General features: G+C 40.3%; 1 protein-coding gene across 1 annotated transcript in view; it reads left to right on the forward strand.

Annotated features, from left to right (window-relative positions):
* The window catches only part of LOC145402209 (uncharacterized), a 52292-nt gene that overhangs the window by 11935 nt on the left and 19037 nt on the right, over nt 1-21320 (forward strand). Inside the window, exons 6-8 of the mRNA XM_080274328.1 lie at nt 3958-4086; nt 10522-10681; nt 16440-16645. Coding sequence (XP_080130454.1) covers nt 3958-4086; nt 10522-10681; nt 16440-16645 — 495 coding nt within the window. The remainder of the gene's footprint in view (nt 1-3957; nt 4087-10521; nt 10682-16439; nt 16646-21320) is intronic.

Genomic DNA, 21320 nt, shown 5'->3' on the forward strand with positions numbered 1-21320 from the left:
AGTCGATTTTATTCAAAGTCGGAAATACCTCTAGTAGTGAAGGGGTAGGGAAGCTGTATGAAGGCAACATGTAACTCATCACGAAAAGTCTCTAAACTAAGTAAAGCCGTCTGGAGTTACAATAATACACTACAATAGACGCCACTCTGGTGAAGGGAGTTGCGAAATTTAAATCCCCAAACGGTTCCCTCCACTAGCTCTGTTCTGATCTCGCGTCCTTTCGGCCCACCGCTTCACTTTCTTACCACTTGATCAGCGTGGATTTATTAGCACTATTTTATTTAACTTTGGAGACCTCGTGTAGTGAGGAGGTAATTGAAGGCCGTATCTATCCTCTCCCCCAAATTTCCCCAGGCTGACTATAATCTTCTGGTGGTAGTAAATAAATAATAAATGAGTAAATAAAAAATAAATGTACGAGGTCCTCCCGCTGCAGGGATTAAGATGAAGATGTGATCGTACTGAAGGAGTGAAATAAAGTAGCGAAATATGGACATTGTTAACCGTAGATTTTCGTCTCTCTCTCTCTCTCTCTCTCTCTCTCTCTCTCTCTCTCTCTCTCTCTCTCTCTCTCTCTCTCAAGATTAACAAGCAGATAAGGAGAAGCATTTCGAACTGGAGGAGTTAAATATAGACTCCATTAACCTCGTTAGTAATAGTGCTTCTTCCCGACGAAGGAAATCTTGTGGTAGCGGGAAGAATAGAATGAAGAAAAAAAAAAAATCCCTGCCCTTCCGATAGACAACACCCTCCAGTCTGACAGGAGGGTTAGGAATGCGATGTAGCCACCAATTCTCCATTTCACCAAGTTTGGCACAATCAGCGATATCCTCAACGCTTGTAGTGTTGATGTAAATCCTCTGCACTAGGTGGTCCTCTGTTTATTACCTTGAGAACCAATATAAAGGCAAATCAGAATGGTATATGCAGTTCTGAGGACCTTTATAAATGCTACATGTGTTGACAACATTACTGATGGAACCAGACTCGGTCATTTGGGGTGTGGGCGTTGGTGTCGTCAGTAAAGTATCTCTATATGTCTTTTTGCGTCTGTCTGTCTGTCAATCGGTCCGTTTGTGTTTGCCAGTCTGTCTGTCTGTGTATCTGCGCTTGGGCTGAAACAGCGCACGTCATTCATTCATTCATATATATATATATATATATATATATATATATATATATATATATATATATATATATATATATATATATATATATATATATGAGAGAGAGAGAGAGAACCTTAAAGAAAAAAGTAGTCTTCTCTGATGGCGACCTGTGAATAGGCGCCTTGTGTGTCGTTGCCATCCCTCAGGGGACTGATGCTTCCTTCACATCCACCGGAGTCTCGCATCACGCACCTTGCTCACCTTCAAAATCCTCTCCAGTGTTTCATTGCCTTAGTCTTAATTTTTTTTTTCCTGGACTCTTTATCCTTTATGGTTTCGTCACTCATATTTTTTTACCTTTTTACCATGTCTTATTCCGTTCTTTTTTTTTTTTTTTTTCACCGTCTGATCATTTTATAGTTGTCATTAAAGTGTTCTTCATTCCATTTTTTTTACCACCATAAGTCTTATTATATTATAGTTTCATCATCCAAGTCTTATTCTATGCCTTTTTTTTTCACCAGAAGTCTAATTATTTATTGTTTCATCTCCCAAATCTTATTCTGTTCATTTCTTTCACGAGACCGTACTGTTTTACAAATTCATCCACCAGGTTTTATGCAGTTCCTTTCCTTTTCCACCAGAAGTATTATTATATTTTGTATTCTCAAGTCGTATTCAGTTCCTGCTTTTTCCACCAGTCTTACTACCTCCGTCAAGGGGGTTATATTTTACCCCGCGTTTGTTTTTTTGTCTGTTAGCAGGATTACTCAAAAAGTTGTGAACGGATTTTGATGAAATTGTGTGGAAAGGTGGGTTATGGGCCAAGGAAGAAATGATTAAATTTGGGGGCGGACCCGGAGCATCCTGCACAACATCTCCAAAGTTTCTTAATGAATTTCAACGAAGTTATCTGGAAATGTGTGCCAAGAGCCAAGAAAGAATTGATTAAATTTGGGGCGGATCCGAATCCGGATCCGCAATGGTATTGGCGGAGGTGTGCGCTTTCTGAGCGCTTTCTAGCTAGTTTATAGTTTCATGTGTTATTCTTTTTATAGTTTCATCTCATTTAGTACTATTTACAGTTTCATCTATAAATTATTTATGTTATAGTTTTATCTCCTACATATTCTTCTTCATTTTCTAGTTTTGTCTGTATCTTCTGCCCAGTTTTATCCGCCGTCATATTGCTGAATATAGTTTCGTCACAGCCTCTCTCTCTCTCTCCCTCCCTCCCTCTCTCTCCCTCTCTCTCTCTCTCTCTCTCTCTCTCTCTCTCTCTCTCTCTCTCTCCAAGTCACTGGTCTGAATACTGCCCACTTTTTTATCTTAATCAGGTATTATTTTTTGTAGTTCATCGTTCTTGTCTTATTCACTCCCTTTTCCGATGTTATTATTCAGTTTAATCTCCTGTCTTCCTCTTGTTGATCTAATTATTATTATTATTATTATTATTATTATTATTATTATTATTATTACCGTATTATTGTAGTATTTTCCTCCTGAGTCATGGCATTGAAATAATTTCACAGACACACACACACACACACACACACACACACACACACACACACACACACACACACACACACACACACACACACACACACACACACACAATTGGTTCATGCACACCTGACCGGACGATATTGTTGTGAGCTTTCATGCTCTCTCTCTCTCTCTCTCTCTCTCTCTCTCTCTCTCTCTCTCTCGTATGTGTACACTTAAAAATCCACGGGCTTAAGTGGATAACCAACCAGTTCTTTACACACACACACACACACACACACACACACACACACACACACACACACACACACACACACACACACACACACACACACACACACACACACACACACCGCTCGCTGGTGCAGTGGTAACGTTCTCGCTTGCCAACTGGTGGACGGGAGTTCGCGCCTCGCTCAGGTTGCGAAAAGTTTCACTGATGAAGTGGGTGGTTACTGTCCCCCTTGAGCAAGGGGATGGGTGTGTGTGTGTGGTCACAGCCTTGCCCTTAGATCGGACTATATGAGCTCTCAGCTCTCTTCCGGGAGGGTAAAAAGCTGACGATCACGACCATCAAGTGATAATGACCAACCCGGTGAATTACACACACACACACACACACACACGCACGCGCGCGCACACTTTACGGAATTGGTTAGTTTTCTTCCTTCGTCCTTATGTAGCCTTGTTCCTTCATCCACTTCCTTATAGAGATAGATTTATTTTCCATGTATTTCATTTACACTTCAATCAATCAATCAATCATTTCCTGTGGCACCCTCGGGGATGCATAGGGCCTCGATGAACTCACACCACCACATCCTATCTTGTGCTAACTCCTCAAGATCTCCCCAACACTCATCTCCAGCTTCCCGTCTCATTGTCCTCACCCACGTCTCTTTTGGCCTTCCTCTACCTCTCCTACCAAGTGCCACCCACCCTGGTGTACCTCGTACTATTCCCTGTCTCCTATACACATGTCCTAGCCACTTCCATCGTGAGAATCTAACATATTCATCGATCGGCTGCACTCCCGTTATTTCTCTAATTCTACTTCACCCACCATTAATTCCTTCAGCTAGAGAACGCAAATATTTTTTATTCTTGCATTTTTCAGATTATTTTATTTGACATGTCTTTGGTAGTGATGTTTAAAAAAAAAAAAAACTATCAGCCTGACGCAATTCTCAGGACCTTATAAGAATAAATTATATATGACGTATTTATTTATTTATTTTTTATTTTATGCTCGACTTTATTTTCTTCATCTCCTTCACATTTGTTTTTAGTTTCATCGAGTTATTTTAGTTATTACTTCCTGTTTTTGGGGTTGGCGTAGGTGGAGGAGACGAAACAAAAGGTCACCTCCACCACCACCACCATCACCACCTACTCCACCACCAACAACAATAACAACTCCACAACCACCACCACCACAACCACAGTGCGCCAGTCCGCCCTCAAAACAGTAAGAAAATGGGGTGGATTCCTCGTTTTTTGTGCGCTGCGTTTTTCTTGTTGCTTTTGTTTTGCATTTTTGAGTGCTTTTGTTCATGGTTTTGTTTTGAACTGGAGTGCTTTGTCTAACTGTTATGCTTTCTCTTCGTTTCTCTTTTTTTTCCTCCTATTTTCGTGTCATATTCTCTTCTTTCCCTGCGTCTCAGTTTTTTCTCATACACTCTACCTTTCATCTCTCTCTCTCTCTCTCTCTCTCTCTCTCTCTCTCTCTCTCTCTCAGCATCGTCCGTGAATGCTATATTAACAAAACGTAACAGAATTTGTCACTAATCCAACCAATCAAAATAAATCACATAACCAAAGCTAGTGTGAGAGAGAGAGAGAGAGAGAGAGAGAGAGAATGTGGTAGTGCAGTAGAACATGTTTTGTAATGGTACACCTGGTAAGTGTAGTGTGGCGTGGTGGTGGAATGTAATGTTTTGTGATGTAGAGAGAGAGAAAGAGAGAATGTGGTAGTGCAGTAGAATGTTTCGTAATGGTAGGCTACACGTGGTAAGTGTGGTGTGGCGTGGTGGTGGAATATGATGTTTTGTGATGTAAAGATGTGAAGTTGCGTATGATATGGTGCTGCCTATACAGCTTGTGGAGTGGAGTGGTAATGTGGTGTGGTGTGCGTGCTGTGGTGTGGTGTGGTGTGGCCAGCATGAAATTAACCGCAGATATAACCGAAACGCAGCATTTAAATTAATCCTTTTAAACCGGTGACGTCATTTACCTTCTTCTTGCGATCTAAGGACGTTTTATTTCAATTTGGAGACATTTTTTGATCTAGAAGGGTTAGATATTGCCTTCCTTAACTCCCTCAGTACTAATGGTTTGTTGTAAGGTCAGGAAAATCGTCTGAAGGTAAGAAGAGTGAAATATAAAAAATAGGTCGTATTGAAGGGGTTTATCAGCGTGGTAGGTCGTATGTCATGGGTGTCAGGGTTATAGAGGGGGATTTCCACCTGGTAAGTATCCATGGCCCACTATGCTGAGAGAGAGGGGGGGGAGGGGGCACTTAACACATCACCCACAGCGCTTCACACTCCACAAGTAATTAATTAAAAACGGGGTCAGAGAAAAGAGAAAAATGGGAAGATGAAAAAGAAAACAAGTGGAGGGGAAAGGATGAGAGAGAGTATAGAATTACGATAAAGCACGAACCCTCTTGAAAAATTAATGACTGGGATGATCTGCCAAGAAGTATATAATGTACGACTATTTCTATTTCACATCCATTGAATAGGGAAGGCGACTTTTCCGGAAGCAAAAATAAATACGCATTGAAGTTACGTTTACTAGAGAAAAGTGGCGGTGGTGCAGTGGGAAGCATAGCCTACTTGACCCGTAACCTTGAGATCACTGAGTTTATTTCTTGGTGTCACGTGCATCAAGTTCGTGAGTGTACGAAGTGGCCTGTGCACTAAAGATAACAACAACACATCCGAAATAGGTGACTGCCTTTGATAGAGGGACGAAAAATATGAGTTACGCAAGTTTTCCCTCCATCAGTCATAGGAAGTCACTTACTGTAGTTACTGTTATATGTTCAAAGACAACAATGAGGTTCAGATTATTTTGTGCATAAAGTACTTTGTGCTTACACGAACTTGGTACATATGATCATGTGGACAAAGCACCCTATACTAGCCTACCATATATCCCCATAATAGGTGTTTGTGCATTGGGTACATGGTTCATGCACCGAGCCGACGCTGATAATGCGACCTTTGACCGTCTCTACCCCAGGCTGTTGGTTACCTAGCACTGAAAATAGGGACCTCTGGATTGTAAATAATCGATGGTTGCGTGTTGGTAGACGAGGGGCTGTTCGGGTACTTTCCTTGCCAACCGCAGAGGAGAATCCCACGTGCACCTTTTCCGTAACTTTTTATTTCATTGTCATTTCAGGATCAGACGTACAGAAATGACAGTGATTAGGTGGATGTGCAGTGCGGCCTTGAATGCGAGGCCTGGGGGTGCTAGGTTTACGATGGAAGAGTTAAAGAGGAAAGACGGAATTGGAGTGTATTAGTATCGTGATGAGAAAGGGTAGATTGAGATGGTTTGGGCATGTGGAGAGGATGGGGGATCACAGTTGGGTGCAGAAAGTGAGAGTTGTGAACGTTGGGGGACTGGGTGCGAGAGGCAGACCGAAATTGACATGGGACGAGGTCATACAGCAATATCACATGAAAAATACTTCAATACCTTACTTTTCTTTGCAGTTCACTGAAACCTCAACAAAACATGCCTCTGGAGTAAAGAATAATTGGAGGCTGACTCTATAAACACAAATATATCAGGATCTGCTGTACCGGCACTCTCAATTCTGTTTCGCTAAAAACGTTAGTCCAGCACGTGTGTGTGTGTGTGTGTGTGTGTGTGTGTGTGTGTGTGTGTTTTATGTGCTCGACTCTGGGCATAGGCTTCTCAGCCTGTGTGTGTGTGTGTGTGTGTGTGTGTGTGTGTGTGTGTGTGTGTGTGTGTGTGTGTGTTTTATGTGCTCCACTCTGGGCGTAGGCTTCTCAGCCTGTGTGTGTGTGTGTGTGTGTGTGTTTTATGTGCTCGACTCTGGGCATAGGCTTCTCAGCCTGTGTGTGTGTGTGTGTGTGTGTGTGTGTGTGTGTGTGTGTGTGTGTGTGTGTGTGTGTGTGTGTGTGTGTGTGTGTGTGTGTGTGTGTGTGTGTGTGTGTGTGTGTGTGTGTGTGTGTGTGTGTGTGTGTGTGTGTGGGAAAGAGAGAGGCAGGAGAAGGAGGTAAAGAAAAAAGTGCATAAGATAGTTTTTGAGCTCTTATTCATTTTGGTTCAGGAAGTTCTTTAACACCTCTTCCTAAATGATTTATTCAGCCTGTTACTCCATACTGTCCTCTTTGTCATTTGAATCATTCCAGTACCACAGTTTCATTATAAATAACATACAAACTAATATTAACTAGCCATATCCAAAAATAATTCGCTAAAGAGGAGGTGTTAACCGACGAGAATGCGGACCTTGACGCCTTTGACAACTAAAATTTTTCTCATTTCAACTAATTCTTCACGTTATCAGTCAGAAATAAAATACCCGGGTGCACCATCCATAGGGTAAGGATTTAACCCGTGCCGTCCCGAGGACGTACTTCCACGTCCTCACGTTTTGTCACAGCTAATCCCGAGGACGTACTTCAACGTCCTGCAATTGCAAGGTTCATAATTTCCACAATTTTCAATTTTCGCGAGTCATTTTTGGTACGTATACACGGGACACCTGCCTCAACAAGATGCCAGGCAGAGACAATGCCTTACCCAGCATGACCTCCTCCTCCCCCCTGCATGCCCTTTTCTCAGCAATTCACCTGTTATCAGTGACCTGGCCAGTATAGCCATGTCATGCCACGGTACGAAATTCAGGGCCAGAGTGATTCCCCAATCAATGACAATGTGGAGGACAAACTTTACATAGCATTAGAGGAAGAAACAGTTAGAAATGATGATCAGGTAATGTGGCAAAAAAAGGTCAGGTATTAGCGAGTGAAACAATGCTTATAATGCCTATATTACTGCTTGAAAACCAATATACTTTTGTACTACATATAAATTCGTAACAGTAAATAAATAAATACCGTTTATGAGTGGTGTGAAATAGTTATCCTCCCATAGAACTCGTTTTCTTTGGCGCCAGCCTGATAGAAAACCCAGTAAAGTAAGGAGGCTCTCCTACCTGTAATGAGTATTTTAAACCTCAGGTGAGCGATTTCTCTATGAATTTTCGATGTTTCTCACCAAAAGCGAAAGTTTTAGCAAAAAAAAAAAAGGTCAAAAATTGCCCGGGATTGGGGGGTACCAGTGGTCAAAAAGTGGCCGGGACTGGGCGGGTTAAACTAGGGATATAGGTTAGGTGAACTCGTCGGTTGAAGAAATCCCAAATACCTTTTCCTTAGCTATTTATTTTTGGATGTTGCTGGTTAATATCAGTGTGCATGTTATTTATGCAGAGTGTAGTGGTATTTAAATGATTTAAATGGCACAGAAGAGGATAGTAGTACGGAGTAATAAGCAAAATAAATTGCTTAGGAAGAGGTGTTAGGGAGCTTCCTCAGCCTACGAGAGAGACGAAGCATTATGGTGTACGAGGGAGGGTTTGGGAATTGTTTCTGAGTTGTCTGTCTAACCTTCTATATACCTAGGCAGTTTTCCCCTCCGAAAAAAAGTTACCTGAGACAAGACGACACACTCACAATTTACCTATCCACACGCGCACACACACACACACACACACACACGTAATTTAGTCCCAAAGGGAGAAAGGACAGATCCTCACCGTAGCACACTGCACGAGGGTCAACTGCACAGTGCAATCAGTGACATCCGCAGCAGAGCTGGTTTTCCCCTTCCATATCATAATGGACCCATCCCCTTACCCGCACCTGACCTGATCACCTGATCAGACCAAATGCGGGAGAATATCCCTTCGGGGCCGCGTCACCATGTATTCATTCACAATTTCTCTCCAGTCATCTGTTATATACATGTAGATTTTTATATGCCACCCCTCCCTGGATGCTGCGTCAGATATGTATGTAGCCTGTAGAAAATGTCATCATCATCATCATCATCATCATCACCACTCAGGATAAAAGAATCAACCAGCTAACTCATTTTGGCCTTGACTATTGCACTGTTCCTTTTTTTTTTTTTTTTTTTTTATATATATACAGCATAGGATGGAGCTGTTATAATAATGTATGGTTTAACGAATGCTGTATTAACCTCTGTAATTCGAGGCTTTTCTTAAGCTAAAAAGAAAGTCTGGAAATAGGAAGATCATTGACACAATTGCAGTGCAGGGATGAACTCTTGACTTTTACATAGTGGAAAAATTTAATTATAGTGAGCCGAAACTAAATTGATAATGCAATAAGAGAGAAATTTAAAATGCCATATGGTACCAAAATTATGCTCAGTTGATGCTCAGTAGATAAATGTAATAATGGCCATGACAGATAAATAATTGATAATACTAAACGTTTCACCTGTGGAGGGTTAATTCATCATCTTCATCATCATCTTCATCCTTACCAGTGGATGGAGTTAGATAAGATCCACCAAAGAAAAAGGCACAAAAGAGGGAAAACCAGTAAAGCCAATCATAAAACTAGGTACAGTACACGTAAGTGTGGTAAGAAGGGACTGATGAGAGATTTGTGTAGAGTGAGATTTTGGTGAAGGTAAGGTTTCCCTGCTTTGGTAACGCTATGGTCTATCTGCTTTACTGCCTTGTTAAAGTACGAACAACACCTGCAGCAGTAATGAAGATAGTGGCACAAGTTACCACAGTAGTAGCTAGTCTGTCAAATCATTTCTCTACCTGTCTATCTATAGCCAGACTCCATAGGGGGTGGCTGTTTGACTTGCGTTTCTCGGGACTTGTTGACACGTAAAGGAACACGAATGGGTTTATATGGTTACAACTCAGTGTTGTAAATAGCATTAATAATAATAATAATAATAATCCCATAATTATACCAAAAATTTCTAGCTACTACATGGGATAATGCTTAATAATAAACAGTAATACAATAACTCTTAAGCCTTTTTCCGTACTTGTCCTAATCCTTGAATCTTAGACTGAGAGGGAGTTGGTAATGCATGGGACCATTAGTTAGCAGCACATCCCACTACCAGCTTAAATAAAACCCTAGTTTGATTCTTGGGCCAGCCATACTCTTGGACAAAGCTTGTTTTCCTTGATGTCCTTCTTCACCCAGCAGTACAGTAAACACTTCTTACATGTGTTTTGTGGTATTCTTGCCATGAAGGAAGAGCCTTCTGGTGATCCAGCTTGACAGCAGTTTCCCAAATGTCTTCCATCCACTTCACATTCTAACAGTGAAACTAACATCTGCTCCTCCTTCCACACTAAACACATCTCCCAGTAAAAAAAAAAGAAAAGAAAAAAAATGCATTCCAGATGTCTCTCTCCCCAGTTGACACATTCCATTCTATTGTCCACAGCCTGGATTGGAAAAAAATGAACAACTATAAAGGTGACATAATTCATGTTGAATAAAAGAGGTTAGGTCAGATTATGCAAGGTTTGACATAGTTAACTCATTGAGCCCAGGGAAGTCATTCATTTTAATCTTGCCAAATCCTGACAGTTATTATCAGCTTAGGATAGACTCATCAAACTGAAGGAATTGGATTTTTTTTGTTTTTTAATGCACGGAAGAATATAGCCTCAGTAATCCCCTTCAGTACAAAATACTTTTCATCAGCTGAATATCATCGCCTGGTAGGAGCAAGAATAAACTGAAAGAGACATTTCTTGCATTCAAGCAGTTAATAGTATTGTACTACACAGTACTGCATCTCTCCAAAATGCTCTCATCCCACTAACCCCCTCCTTTCCCCAAAACAGGAGAATGGCCAGAGCCGATCTTCGTCCAAGGCCTCGCGCACCTCCCCAAAGAAGCGGCAGCCCCGCTCCTCGGACCCGTCCCCCATGAAGCCCCGCACGCCCCAGTCGGCAGCGTCAGTGGAGCGCAAGGGTGAGACATCAGAAGAGGGGGTCCAGCGTGGTAGGTGATCTTGCTTTAGGGTGTGGTGGCTCAGGTAAGAGTTTGGGCGCTTGAGTCAGGATTGCCGTGCAGGAGACAAGGGATTGGGTCAGGTATGGTATAAGGGATGTGGTTAGTTTTGGCAAGGCTGGATCTCATTGGTTCAGCTGTTTGGTTGGCAGTAAGAGTCTGAGCATTTGGGTCAGGACTTCAGCATACAAGAAGGATCATGGGAGAGGAAATGGTTGTTAGTATTGGCATTTTCCCTAGCAAAAAGTTGGATTCCATTGTTTTGACTCTTAGAGGTAGGATAGAGTTTGGGTACTTGAGTTGGGATTGTTGCCCAGGAAAAGGGTAATTTCATGATAAGGGAAGTGGTGATTAGTTTTGGTGCTTTACAGTCTGAGTTCTATCTCATTGATTTGGTCATCAGGAGGGGATACTGTAATTGGTTTTGGGAGTGTTAATTTTGTATGCTTCCTTCATGGGTAAGAGTTTGGGTGCTTGGGTTAGGATTGTTGTGGAGTCTGGGGTTTGGGTCAGTCATAGTGCAGGAAGTAGTGGTTGGTTTTTGGTGTCTTTGCAAGTGAAGTCAGATCTCACTGACTTGGTCATCAAAAAGGAAGTGGTCATTTGTAGAGCTTTCAGTTAAGGACTTAGGTCACATTGGACAGGTAATTGTAGGGGAAGTGGTTACTTTTTGTGTGTAATTAGGAATGGGGCACATTGGTTAGGAACGGTGTGGAGGAGGTTAGATCACATTGGGTCAGTGATTTTGGGACAAGTGAAGATTTTGCCTCTTTCAGTCAGTTCCTACATTCAGATGTTAGTAGAGGTAGGGTGCTTGTGTCAGGATTGGTGTGGGGGAGGTTGGGTTACGGTACATTGTAAAAGATGAGTGGTTAGTTTTGACAAAGGAAACTGGTCAGTGTTAGTTCACCACAGTTGGGGTTAGATCCCTATGTTTCAGTCATAGTATGGAAAGTGCATAGTTTGAGATGGGAATTTTGAGTCTTGGTCTTGGGTCAGGATTGTCACTGATTCAAGGGGCTGAGCTGATCATGGTTGCTTCAGTTTGGTTTGGTCTCATTTGGGAAGACTGAAAAGTTTGCTAACTTATTACTTAGCTTGTGGTCAGCTTATGGTTCATCATGTTGGTGAAGTTTGTTGGCTTAGTTTTAGTTGGACAATTTGGTGAGTTTGTTGGCTTAGTTTTAGTTGGACATTTCCTTGAGGTAGCTTTTATTTTAGTTTTTAGGTGGTTTAGACAAAGTTGCAATATTTTTAAGTGATGTAGGGTCTACTTCTTCAGTCTGATCAGGTCATCTTATTTTATTCTGGCTACCTCATGATGATTTTATTCAGATCTGGGGAGTCATCTCATTATGAATGTGTTATAAGCCGTGTTCAGTAAACTTTCATAACTAGAAGTTTCCTCCAAGCTGCATAACATTGTCTGGTGGTTGCAAAATATAAAATAGATGTCCTGATACTGAAAAATCAAGATTAGTTTTAGTTAGTTAGTTTTTTTTTTTTTTTTTTTTTTTTTTTTATAAGTTGGATTAGGCATAATACATGTGTTTTAAAGGGAGGTTGTGCTCATTAGGCTAAGAAATGTTTGTTTAAGTTAACTTACTGCACCATTTCTGTTCATACTTTTGTTAAATGTGAGTAGAAGTAGAATAGAACTGGTCATATTAATTTATTTTTAGTTAACAGAATTAGTTGCATTTATTTTTAGTTGGTTACAGTTGAGATGAATTGGGCTAGCCTTGGTTGAATACAATGTCAGTGGGAAATGGCCCCAAACCTTATTTATAAGCCAATTCCCAGAAACCCACATTACACTGTACTGTACTCCATTATATGCACATACCTTGCCTCAGTCTCATTCATACTTTATACATCCACTACAAATAAAGATAAGATCTATCCAAGAAGCTAATCCATTAACAGCTGGGGGATTTCCCTGTCTTAAGTAGTTAGGTAGCAATAAATTTTGTGTTAAAATGTAAATGCAACTGACTCAAAGTAAATCATTCTCAGTAAAGATCAGCTCCCCCTTTTAAATATGGACAAGTTTTAAAAGAAATGTAGAGCACTGCAGCCATCCTGATATGTCAACGACCTAACCAGGTTCAGCACTGGATTCCTGCCGTACCCTGGTGAATGACCATCGGAGAACTCACGTGCTTTGGTTCCCCTTATTAATGATTCACAGTGTTTTTGCCCCTCCAGATCCAGTGCAGCAGTCCCTCATTGGGACAATTTTGCCATCAGGTTCCCTCTTGATCCTCATTTAAATCCTCTAAGTCAGAAGTTGTCATGCAGAGCCAATTTTGGTCCCCTTTAGTTCTTGTAGATCCAATTTAGAATCCACTTCAGAGCCCAGTGTAGAAGTTCCTCTCAAATAGTCCTAATTATTGACCGAGAGGGAGGCAGCACATAGACAGTACATTTCAGTTTAACTAAACTCTACTTTTGACAGTCTCTGAAGTTTCTTTGTCTTGTTTTTTCTTTCTTTTTTCTGAGAGTACACACGCCATATTCTCAAAATTTTTAAATAGACCTTTTTCACAGTTTTACTCTTTTGGATATTGCACTTTATCCTTAATTACCTTTGAACAAATAACAGTTACTGTACATCAGATGATACGTGTTTATGGTCTTCCTTTTCCATTTCGTATTGTACTTTCTCCTGAAATATGTTTGATAAGAGAAAAGTTACAAGCCATCCGTGTTATAAGTTAGATACATTTTCAAAATATCAAACTTTTTTGCATAGTTACTTCTGTAAATTGGGTAAGCTGGAAAATCAGCATTATAATGTAGCAAAGACTCTTTAATAGGCAAGTTGTCTTTAATTTACTGAGGACCTATTAACCAAAGAAGACTATAAAAAAAGAGCAACTTATGATGAGGATGTGCAGCATCATGGATCAAAAAGTAGTTTCCAATTAGTTCGCTCCTCTTACTCCTATGTTTCCCCATAAGGAGTGGAGGAGCCTGGGGCTAGGCAAGTTGGTCCTGACATTCAAGACACTTTCACATTCTGTAATTTCTGGAGGTTAAGTCTAATTTTGGCCTAGCTTTCACCTTACAGCATGTAATCTGACCAGATCTTTGTGAATCTTTATAGAGACCTACATAAAACCTACAGACATGTTATTAAACCTGAGATAATGAAGGGGAAGGCAAACCTACAGTATTTTACATCAGTATTGAGACAGCTGTCTATCTGTCTACAGCCAGATGCCTTAATCCTGTAAGGGATGGCCACATATCAGATTGCTTCCATGTTGCCCTGTCCTCTACCATTTGGCTGCCCTCCCTCTAGCATTTGGTGGAAAATAGAAAACTTTCACCAATTTACTTCAGTGTTATTACTTTATGTACAGTGGAAGCATAATCTAATAATTTCCCATCTTCATGAGTACAGTATTTTGAAACTGACCATCTTAAATTAGGAGTTTGCCTACACTTTTGCACACACAGTTTTAATATGAGTGTTAACCTTTGCATGTCTGTCTCCAGATCTTCTAGTACAGGTAGTCCTTATTGACTGTCAGATGTATTGTATGTTCTGAAATATCACAACATTATTCATACAGTTGTTGCAACAATTCAGGGGTCACTGGCAAATCTGTTTCATAATTAGCATATGTTTATCTTTAATCAGCGGTTTTTTCTGTTATTTTTTGCCGACTTTAATAGAACAAAAATTTAAAAATGGTGCAGTGGCAGCTAACTGTGATATGACATATCTCCTTTTCTGTCTACTTAAATCTTCCATCACCCTACTCTGTTGATGGATTTAATAAAATGAGCAGTAGACTGTCAGGTATGTTCATATGTACTTGTTTCTCTGTTTTTACTTATATTTTCTGTAATATCTATTAGTCAATCAGTCTCTCTCTCTCTCTCTCTCTCTCTCTCTCTCTATGTGTGTGTGTGTGTGTGTGTGTGTGTGTGTGTGTGTGTGCACAATAATGAAAACAAAGAAACAATGAGATTTAACTTAATTGGTACCAGACACCCCACTCACAAGCCTAAATTTTCCCTTTTACAACATTATTACCCACTAAATGCTGTACATACATACTGTTACGGTAAGTATTAGAAACACACGTAAGCATTGTTAGATTAATAGAAAGTAATGAAAAAGGCACAAAAAGGAAGAAACACATACCATAGAGAGACCTGAGATGGGCTTGAGGTAAGGGGTTCTGTGGTAAGTGGATGGAGAGGTAATGGTCTCCACCACCTGGGATGAACTCTTCAAGCAGGAACTCATCTTTGAATTCCTCAAAGCCTCCCAAAGCCACAAATAATGCACCATCACTGTCACAAGAAGCCAGTTCAGGAGTGCAATAACAATTTTTTTTAGCTGAAAATGCACGATAATGACAAGAGTGCAGCCTTTCATCTTTCATTGATTATGCAAACTATATTTGTTAATCCCTTCAAGCCATAGACATCTTTTTCCATTCAGTATAATGTTGGATGATTTTATTCAGCATGTGAGGGATATCCCCAAGCAACAAGGAATATTTAATCTGCTATCAGTATGTAACAATATTTTTCCCTTGGTGCCACTGTTTAATGCTTCATTATCTGTGGTTTAACTCCCTCAGGCAATGGCATGCTGATTTAGTGTATTCCACAAGACAAAATTTTACAACAAATTGCATCAGATATATGAAGGGATTTGAAACTTGCATGCAAAATATACACCTCTGGTTTTAAACATTCATAGTCTGCTCAGCATTTTCTTAACAGACAGAAGGATGGCTTGAAAGTCAGAGCTGAAATGTTGAAAGCATTGAAAATCTTATACTAATGCAGAGAAAGAGTTAATGTACAGAAATACTGTATCCAAATGCCATGTTAAGCAGTACCATGTAACAGTGAGGAGGTGGAGATACAGTTACAGAACTTAACCCCTCCTCATCTCACAGTCTTCTACCCATTCTCCAGTTTCTGTTGTACTAAGCCTTTACACTTCCATACTATCTGTATTTTGTTGTATGAATTCCTAACCCTCACTTCACATTACAGTGGTGTATTAGTGGAGAATGCAGCTTCATGCAACAGACTGACCTCTTCCCATTTCACATTCTTTCCATTTTCTTATTTATCAAATCATGACTTCCTTTGTACCACAGATGAAAAAAAAATGAACAACTTTCCTGCACTGCACAGGATTCGTCAACAAAGTCCCTCTTCCTCCACACAACACCACACGTCACAAATATACACACACAGACATTGCCATCACAGCCTTCCTAAACATACAAACTGCATCCTTCACAAACCCCCATCAAATATTCATCCTATAAGAAATGCTTTTCCCAGAGAGACAAGTTCAACCAGTCAGAGTATGATGTGGCCATTGCCATTTCATGAATGAGTGTGAAGACAAATGCAGCTCATGAACAATCAGTTGTGCCATCACTATTCAGCCCCTCACATCACAGCACACTTACTTACCTCATGCACCTCACTTATAATCCCTCAACATAACCATAGCAAAAAATCCCTTGGCATGCCCGGCTGAAATGGCCTGCTTCTTAAAATCCGCAGGGTTCATATGTAGATGAGCCAGGAGCCACAACAACAACAACAATAACCTTCATTTTGTTGCTGGGTTGTTGTGTTTATAGTTTTTGTTTTTACATTAATTTCCATCACCACACCCTTCAGTGGGAAAAAAGAGGTTGAAATGATGGTGATGATGATGATGATGATTATTATTATTAGCTTCACACTTCTCCCACAGTGCCGATGAACAAGATAGAGGTGGGTAAGACGGCCTCGCCTAACCTGAAGTCGGTGAAGTCGAAGATCGGGAGCATGGACAATGCGTCATATAAACCAGGTGGAGGCAAGGTCAAAATTGAGACCAAGAAAATTGACTTCTCCAAGGCCTCCAGTCGAGTTGCATCCAAAAACGTCCAATACATGCCCGGTGGAGGGGATAAGAAGGTATTTTGATATTTGGTTTTGTTTATTATTGCACTGTCATTCTTGTTTTGTTTTATCTCAGCTTTTATTCTTGTTTACTGGGTGGGACAAGAAGATGATGTCATTCGTAGTTTTATTTTTTATTTCTAGTCTTGTTTTCCTTGAATGAACACGAAGTTTATATTTTATCACATCCTTATGGTTGTTTTAGTTTATTTTGCTCTTATTCATGTTTTCTTTGTGTGTCCCCTACAGCATTCAGTATACACCTGGCAGAGGTAACAAGAAGGTACATTGATGCCTTGTTTTTGTTATGCTTGTGTATTGTTTTCATTTTTATCATAGTTATTTGTATTTTTGTTGTTATCTCATTCTGATTATAGGTAGTAGCAGTTGACTACCATTAGCTCTAGCAGTTTACTACCATGAGAGCAAAATGTGGCATGTTAACTAGCTATACACTCATGACTCTTAGGTAGGAAACTCAGCCACAAGTAAACACTCAGAATCCAAGCTGAGACTCACAGTGTTACAAATGTGATTACTCATCTGAGATGTCTTTTTTCCTAATGGTTCCCAGCAACTTTTGGAGGGTAATTAGTTGGTTTTGGCACTTAGTTTGGCTTTGAGTCTATAGAAAACATCACCTGTACCGTGACACCTCCGTATGGGGAATCTTTAAGAGATACGCCTGTTATCATTGAACTAGTGGAATTAACTGATTTGATTTTTTTAAATCTCACTTTCATTTTTCTTTCTGTGATTTATCTTAAGATTGTTTGTTACATTAAATTCTCATTATAAATCATGATTGTGTTCCTAAGTACTGCACTTTATTTTATTTCTGTTTTTTTTAATACAGCTGAGTGACAAACCAAATGGTTTCCTGTTCACCAGGAAACCATTTACTATGGTGGGTGGTAATTATATAACCAAACTATGGTGCCTGGTGTTTTAGTGAGTAATTAAGGTGCTCCAGCCTGATTGAGCCTGTAGGAGTGGTTGGGGTTTATTATCGCCTGCCTTTACATGGTGGAGTGATAATGTTTTTGCCCGCCTCTGTGTGTGTGTGTGTGTGTGTGTGTGTGTGTGTGTGTGTGTGTGTGTGTGTGTGTGTTCTTACCTACCTACCTAATTGTTCTTACCTAATTGTATCTTTACAGGAATGAGTCAAGCTCGTATTGTCCCGTGTCTTAGACCATATTTATCGTACATATCCTTAAATTTGTGAATAGTTTTGGCACACACTATTTCATTCGGTAGTGCATTCCATTGATCAATTGCTCTGTTTGGGAAACTGAATTTCCTTACGTCTTTATCACCTCTCTTCTTATGCAGTTTTTTGCAGTGTCCTCTTGCTGATGCTTCTCCATATGTTAAGTAATCATTTATGTCTATTTTCTCCTTTCCTGATATGCACTTATATAGCATTATCATGTCACCTCTTTTCCTTCTCTCCTGTAGTGTTGGTAGATTCAGTTTATTTAGTCTTTCTTCGTAGCTTAGGTCCCTTAAGCTTGGTATCCATCTTGTAGCGGCCCTTTGAACTTTTTCAATCTTGTCTATATGCTTTTTGAGATGAGGACTCCAGACTATTGATGCATATTCCAGGGTTGGTCTAATGAATGATGTTATTATCCTTCTTAGCATGTCTTCATTTATGTATGTGAATGCTATTCTCATATTTGCAAGCAGTGAATACATGTTCCGTACCTTCTCGCTGATGTGGTCAGCCGGAGATAGTCTGTTATTGATAATCATACCTAGGTCTTTCTCTCTTTCTGATGTGTGTGTGTGTGTGTGTGTGTGTGTGTGTATCTGTTCCCATTACAGTATATCTCATGAATGGCTTGAGCTATCAACATGAAATTTTCAGGGTATCAAGATATGGCCAAAATCTTGGCTGAGTTCAAAATTGGGCACTTGGGGTCAATGTCAAGGACACCAAAATGGCTGCCAAAGATCAACTAGTTTTTATCACCCACCTTTAGCACAATTATATCTCATGAATGGCTTGAGCTATCAATATGAAACCTTCAGGGTAACAAGATATGGCCAAAATCTTGGACTTGGCCAATGGCATATTCTGGCAGGCGATTAGCATTTGGTTCCTGAATGCTTTCTTCCATTGCTCATGTAATGCTACTCAGGGATGAGTGAGGCTGGTCACTTTCATCTTAAATGTCAGGACCAACTTGCCTAGCCCCAGGGTCCTACACTCCTCATGGGGCAGCACAGGATTAGATGATGATGATGATGATAATAATAATAATAATAATAATAATAATAATAATAATAATGATAATAATAATAATACAGCTAGTACTGTAAATCTGGTAAAGGTGGGGGCCAATGCTGTGAGATGTTTAGTCATGATGCTCCTCTGTGTAACATGGATCTTTGATCCTGAGGCAGGTTATTCACTCACTAACCTGAGATACAAGCCACTGCATCATTCAGGTTACATTGTTACCTCCCCTATGTGTTAATCTAGGTACAGTACGCATTTTACATGCCAACCCACAAAGTGTGAATGAACACCTGAGTAGATCCGCTGCCCACAACAGGATTCAAACACTAGCACTAGCAGGCTGCTAGCACCATAGCCAGAAACAGTGGAACTTTGAATCAGTTTTTCTGTAATTTACCATGGACTTAATAGTATTAAAAAAATACAAAGTAGAAATGGTAACATAACAAAGGCTTACATTACACTGCCATTTCCCTTGTGTGTCTGCTAGAATTACTGTGTGGGGAGTCTTGATCTGACACTGAAAATATTCCCTAACCAGCATTCCTGTTGTGCCTGGTACAGTCCGTATATGCAACACGCACAGTTATTACTCTGCTGTTAATATTCACATCTCTTGTTTTATGCACAAGTCTCTTCTTCATCATTGATATTTCTCATCTTCTCTTGTTTTATGTATGTCTGTTGTTTATTGTGTTTTTCTTGTTGTCATCTTTTATGTCCACTGATTTATTCTTATTACACCTTTCTTTTATTGTTGTTTAGTATTTACTGTATATTTATGTCTTATACTGTATTACACCTTTCAGTTGCTTTATATTTCTTACATTCAGACAGCTGTATTCAGCTTGGGATGGACCTCTTATCAAAGGGGTTAAAGAAGGCAATATCTAACCAGCCAAGTTTGAAAAATGCCAGTGAGAATAAAAGTGTCTTGACCTAACAAAGTAAAATATGAGATTTCCTTGGCTTGAATAGGTTGATGTAAAGTTGTTGTGGAGATAGCAAGAACAATACCCAAATGGCCTGGTGGCAGTAAAGGGGTTAACGTTAACCTCCTCCCTTGGGTTGCCTCGTGCCTCATAGACTTTTAGTGGCCATCAAATATTCACACTGTCTCCTTCTCATCTGTCTGTCTGTCTGTCTGCCTGTTACCTGTCAACAGGCACCTCTCCCACTGCAACTGTCACCTGTCTGTGTGTCTGCCTGTCTGCTTCATGCTCCCTTACCACCTTCAATACCTTTCTGTCTTGTCTGTCTCTTTGTCCATCTCATCCATCATCCATCAGTCTGTCTGTTTATGTGTGTCATCCATCTGTGTCCTATCCCTGTTTGTTGTATTTCATCCATTGACAACTACTCCCTCACCAGTATTATATCTGTCTGATTTCTGTATGTCACATTTCACCTGTTGACCACCACTACCTCACAGTTAGTGTCACTCTCTCTCTCTCTCTCTCACTCTCTCTCGTCAGTATCACCTGTTGACAACCACCTATTCCACCATCAATATCACCTGTCTGTTGGGTCATTCCTCCCACCACAGCAATCTCCTGCCTGTCTGTCTCTTTCATCTGTTGAAGACCTCCTCTCCATCCACCACTATCACCCCCATCTGTTTGTCTGTTTCACTTGTTAAGTCATTCCTCCCACGACCACCATTACCTATATGTCTCATTCACACATTGAGAACCACCTCCCCAACCACCACCATCATACTTTCATCAATAACTTATGTTAACAGTATGCAGAAAGTTGTAGGATTTCCCTTTCTTAGGACAGCTGCAAAAAGGGAGGATGCTTAAGATATCATCATCATCATCATCATCATCGTCGTCGTCATCGTCATCGTTATTATTATTACAGTAATCCCACGATTATCTGACGTAATAGAGCCAAAGACATGTTCAGGTAATGACTCCATCTGGATAATGGACTTCTCCCCTGACCCATATTCATACATAACCTAACTTTGAGAGCCAGTGTAAAAGGCCACTACGTTACATAGTACAACACTTGTTCCTGTTGTTTAACACTACTTTATCTGGTCAAGCATTCCTATAAACCACAGCCAAGCAGTTACAATGGTCAAGCAGACCCATCAACCACAGATGAGCAGTCACCATTGCAGGGCCATACCCTGAGGTGAAAAAAAAAAAACGCTACACAAGAAAAATGAGTGAGCAGACAAAACATAATGGTGGAATGGAATAATATCATGGTAAAATAGAATAAATCCATGGTATAGTTAAGTAAGGTAAAATAAAATCAAAGTCAGCACTCAAGATTCAACTATGTCGCATCAGTCTTACCCAGGATCGCCCGCATCTCCTGAATCATCACTACCTTCTTCCTTTTCCTTGGTGAAGAGGCCATCATCACACACATTAGGAAGAGGCATGCAAGGAATAGCAAGGCCTGAAGCAGGTAGGAAACAGCCACAAA

This window comes from Coenobita brevimanus, chromosome 57 (genome assembly GCF_032717465.1).
Source record: "Coenobita brevimanus isolate Jiangsu-jjx chromosome 57, ASM3271746v2, whole genome shotgun sequence".
Lineage (NCBI taxonomy): Eukaryota > Metazoa > Arthropoda > Malacostraca > Decapoda > Coenobitidae > Coenobita > Coenobita brevimanus.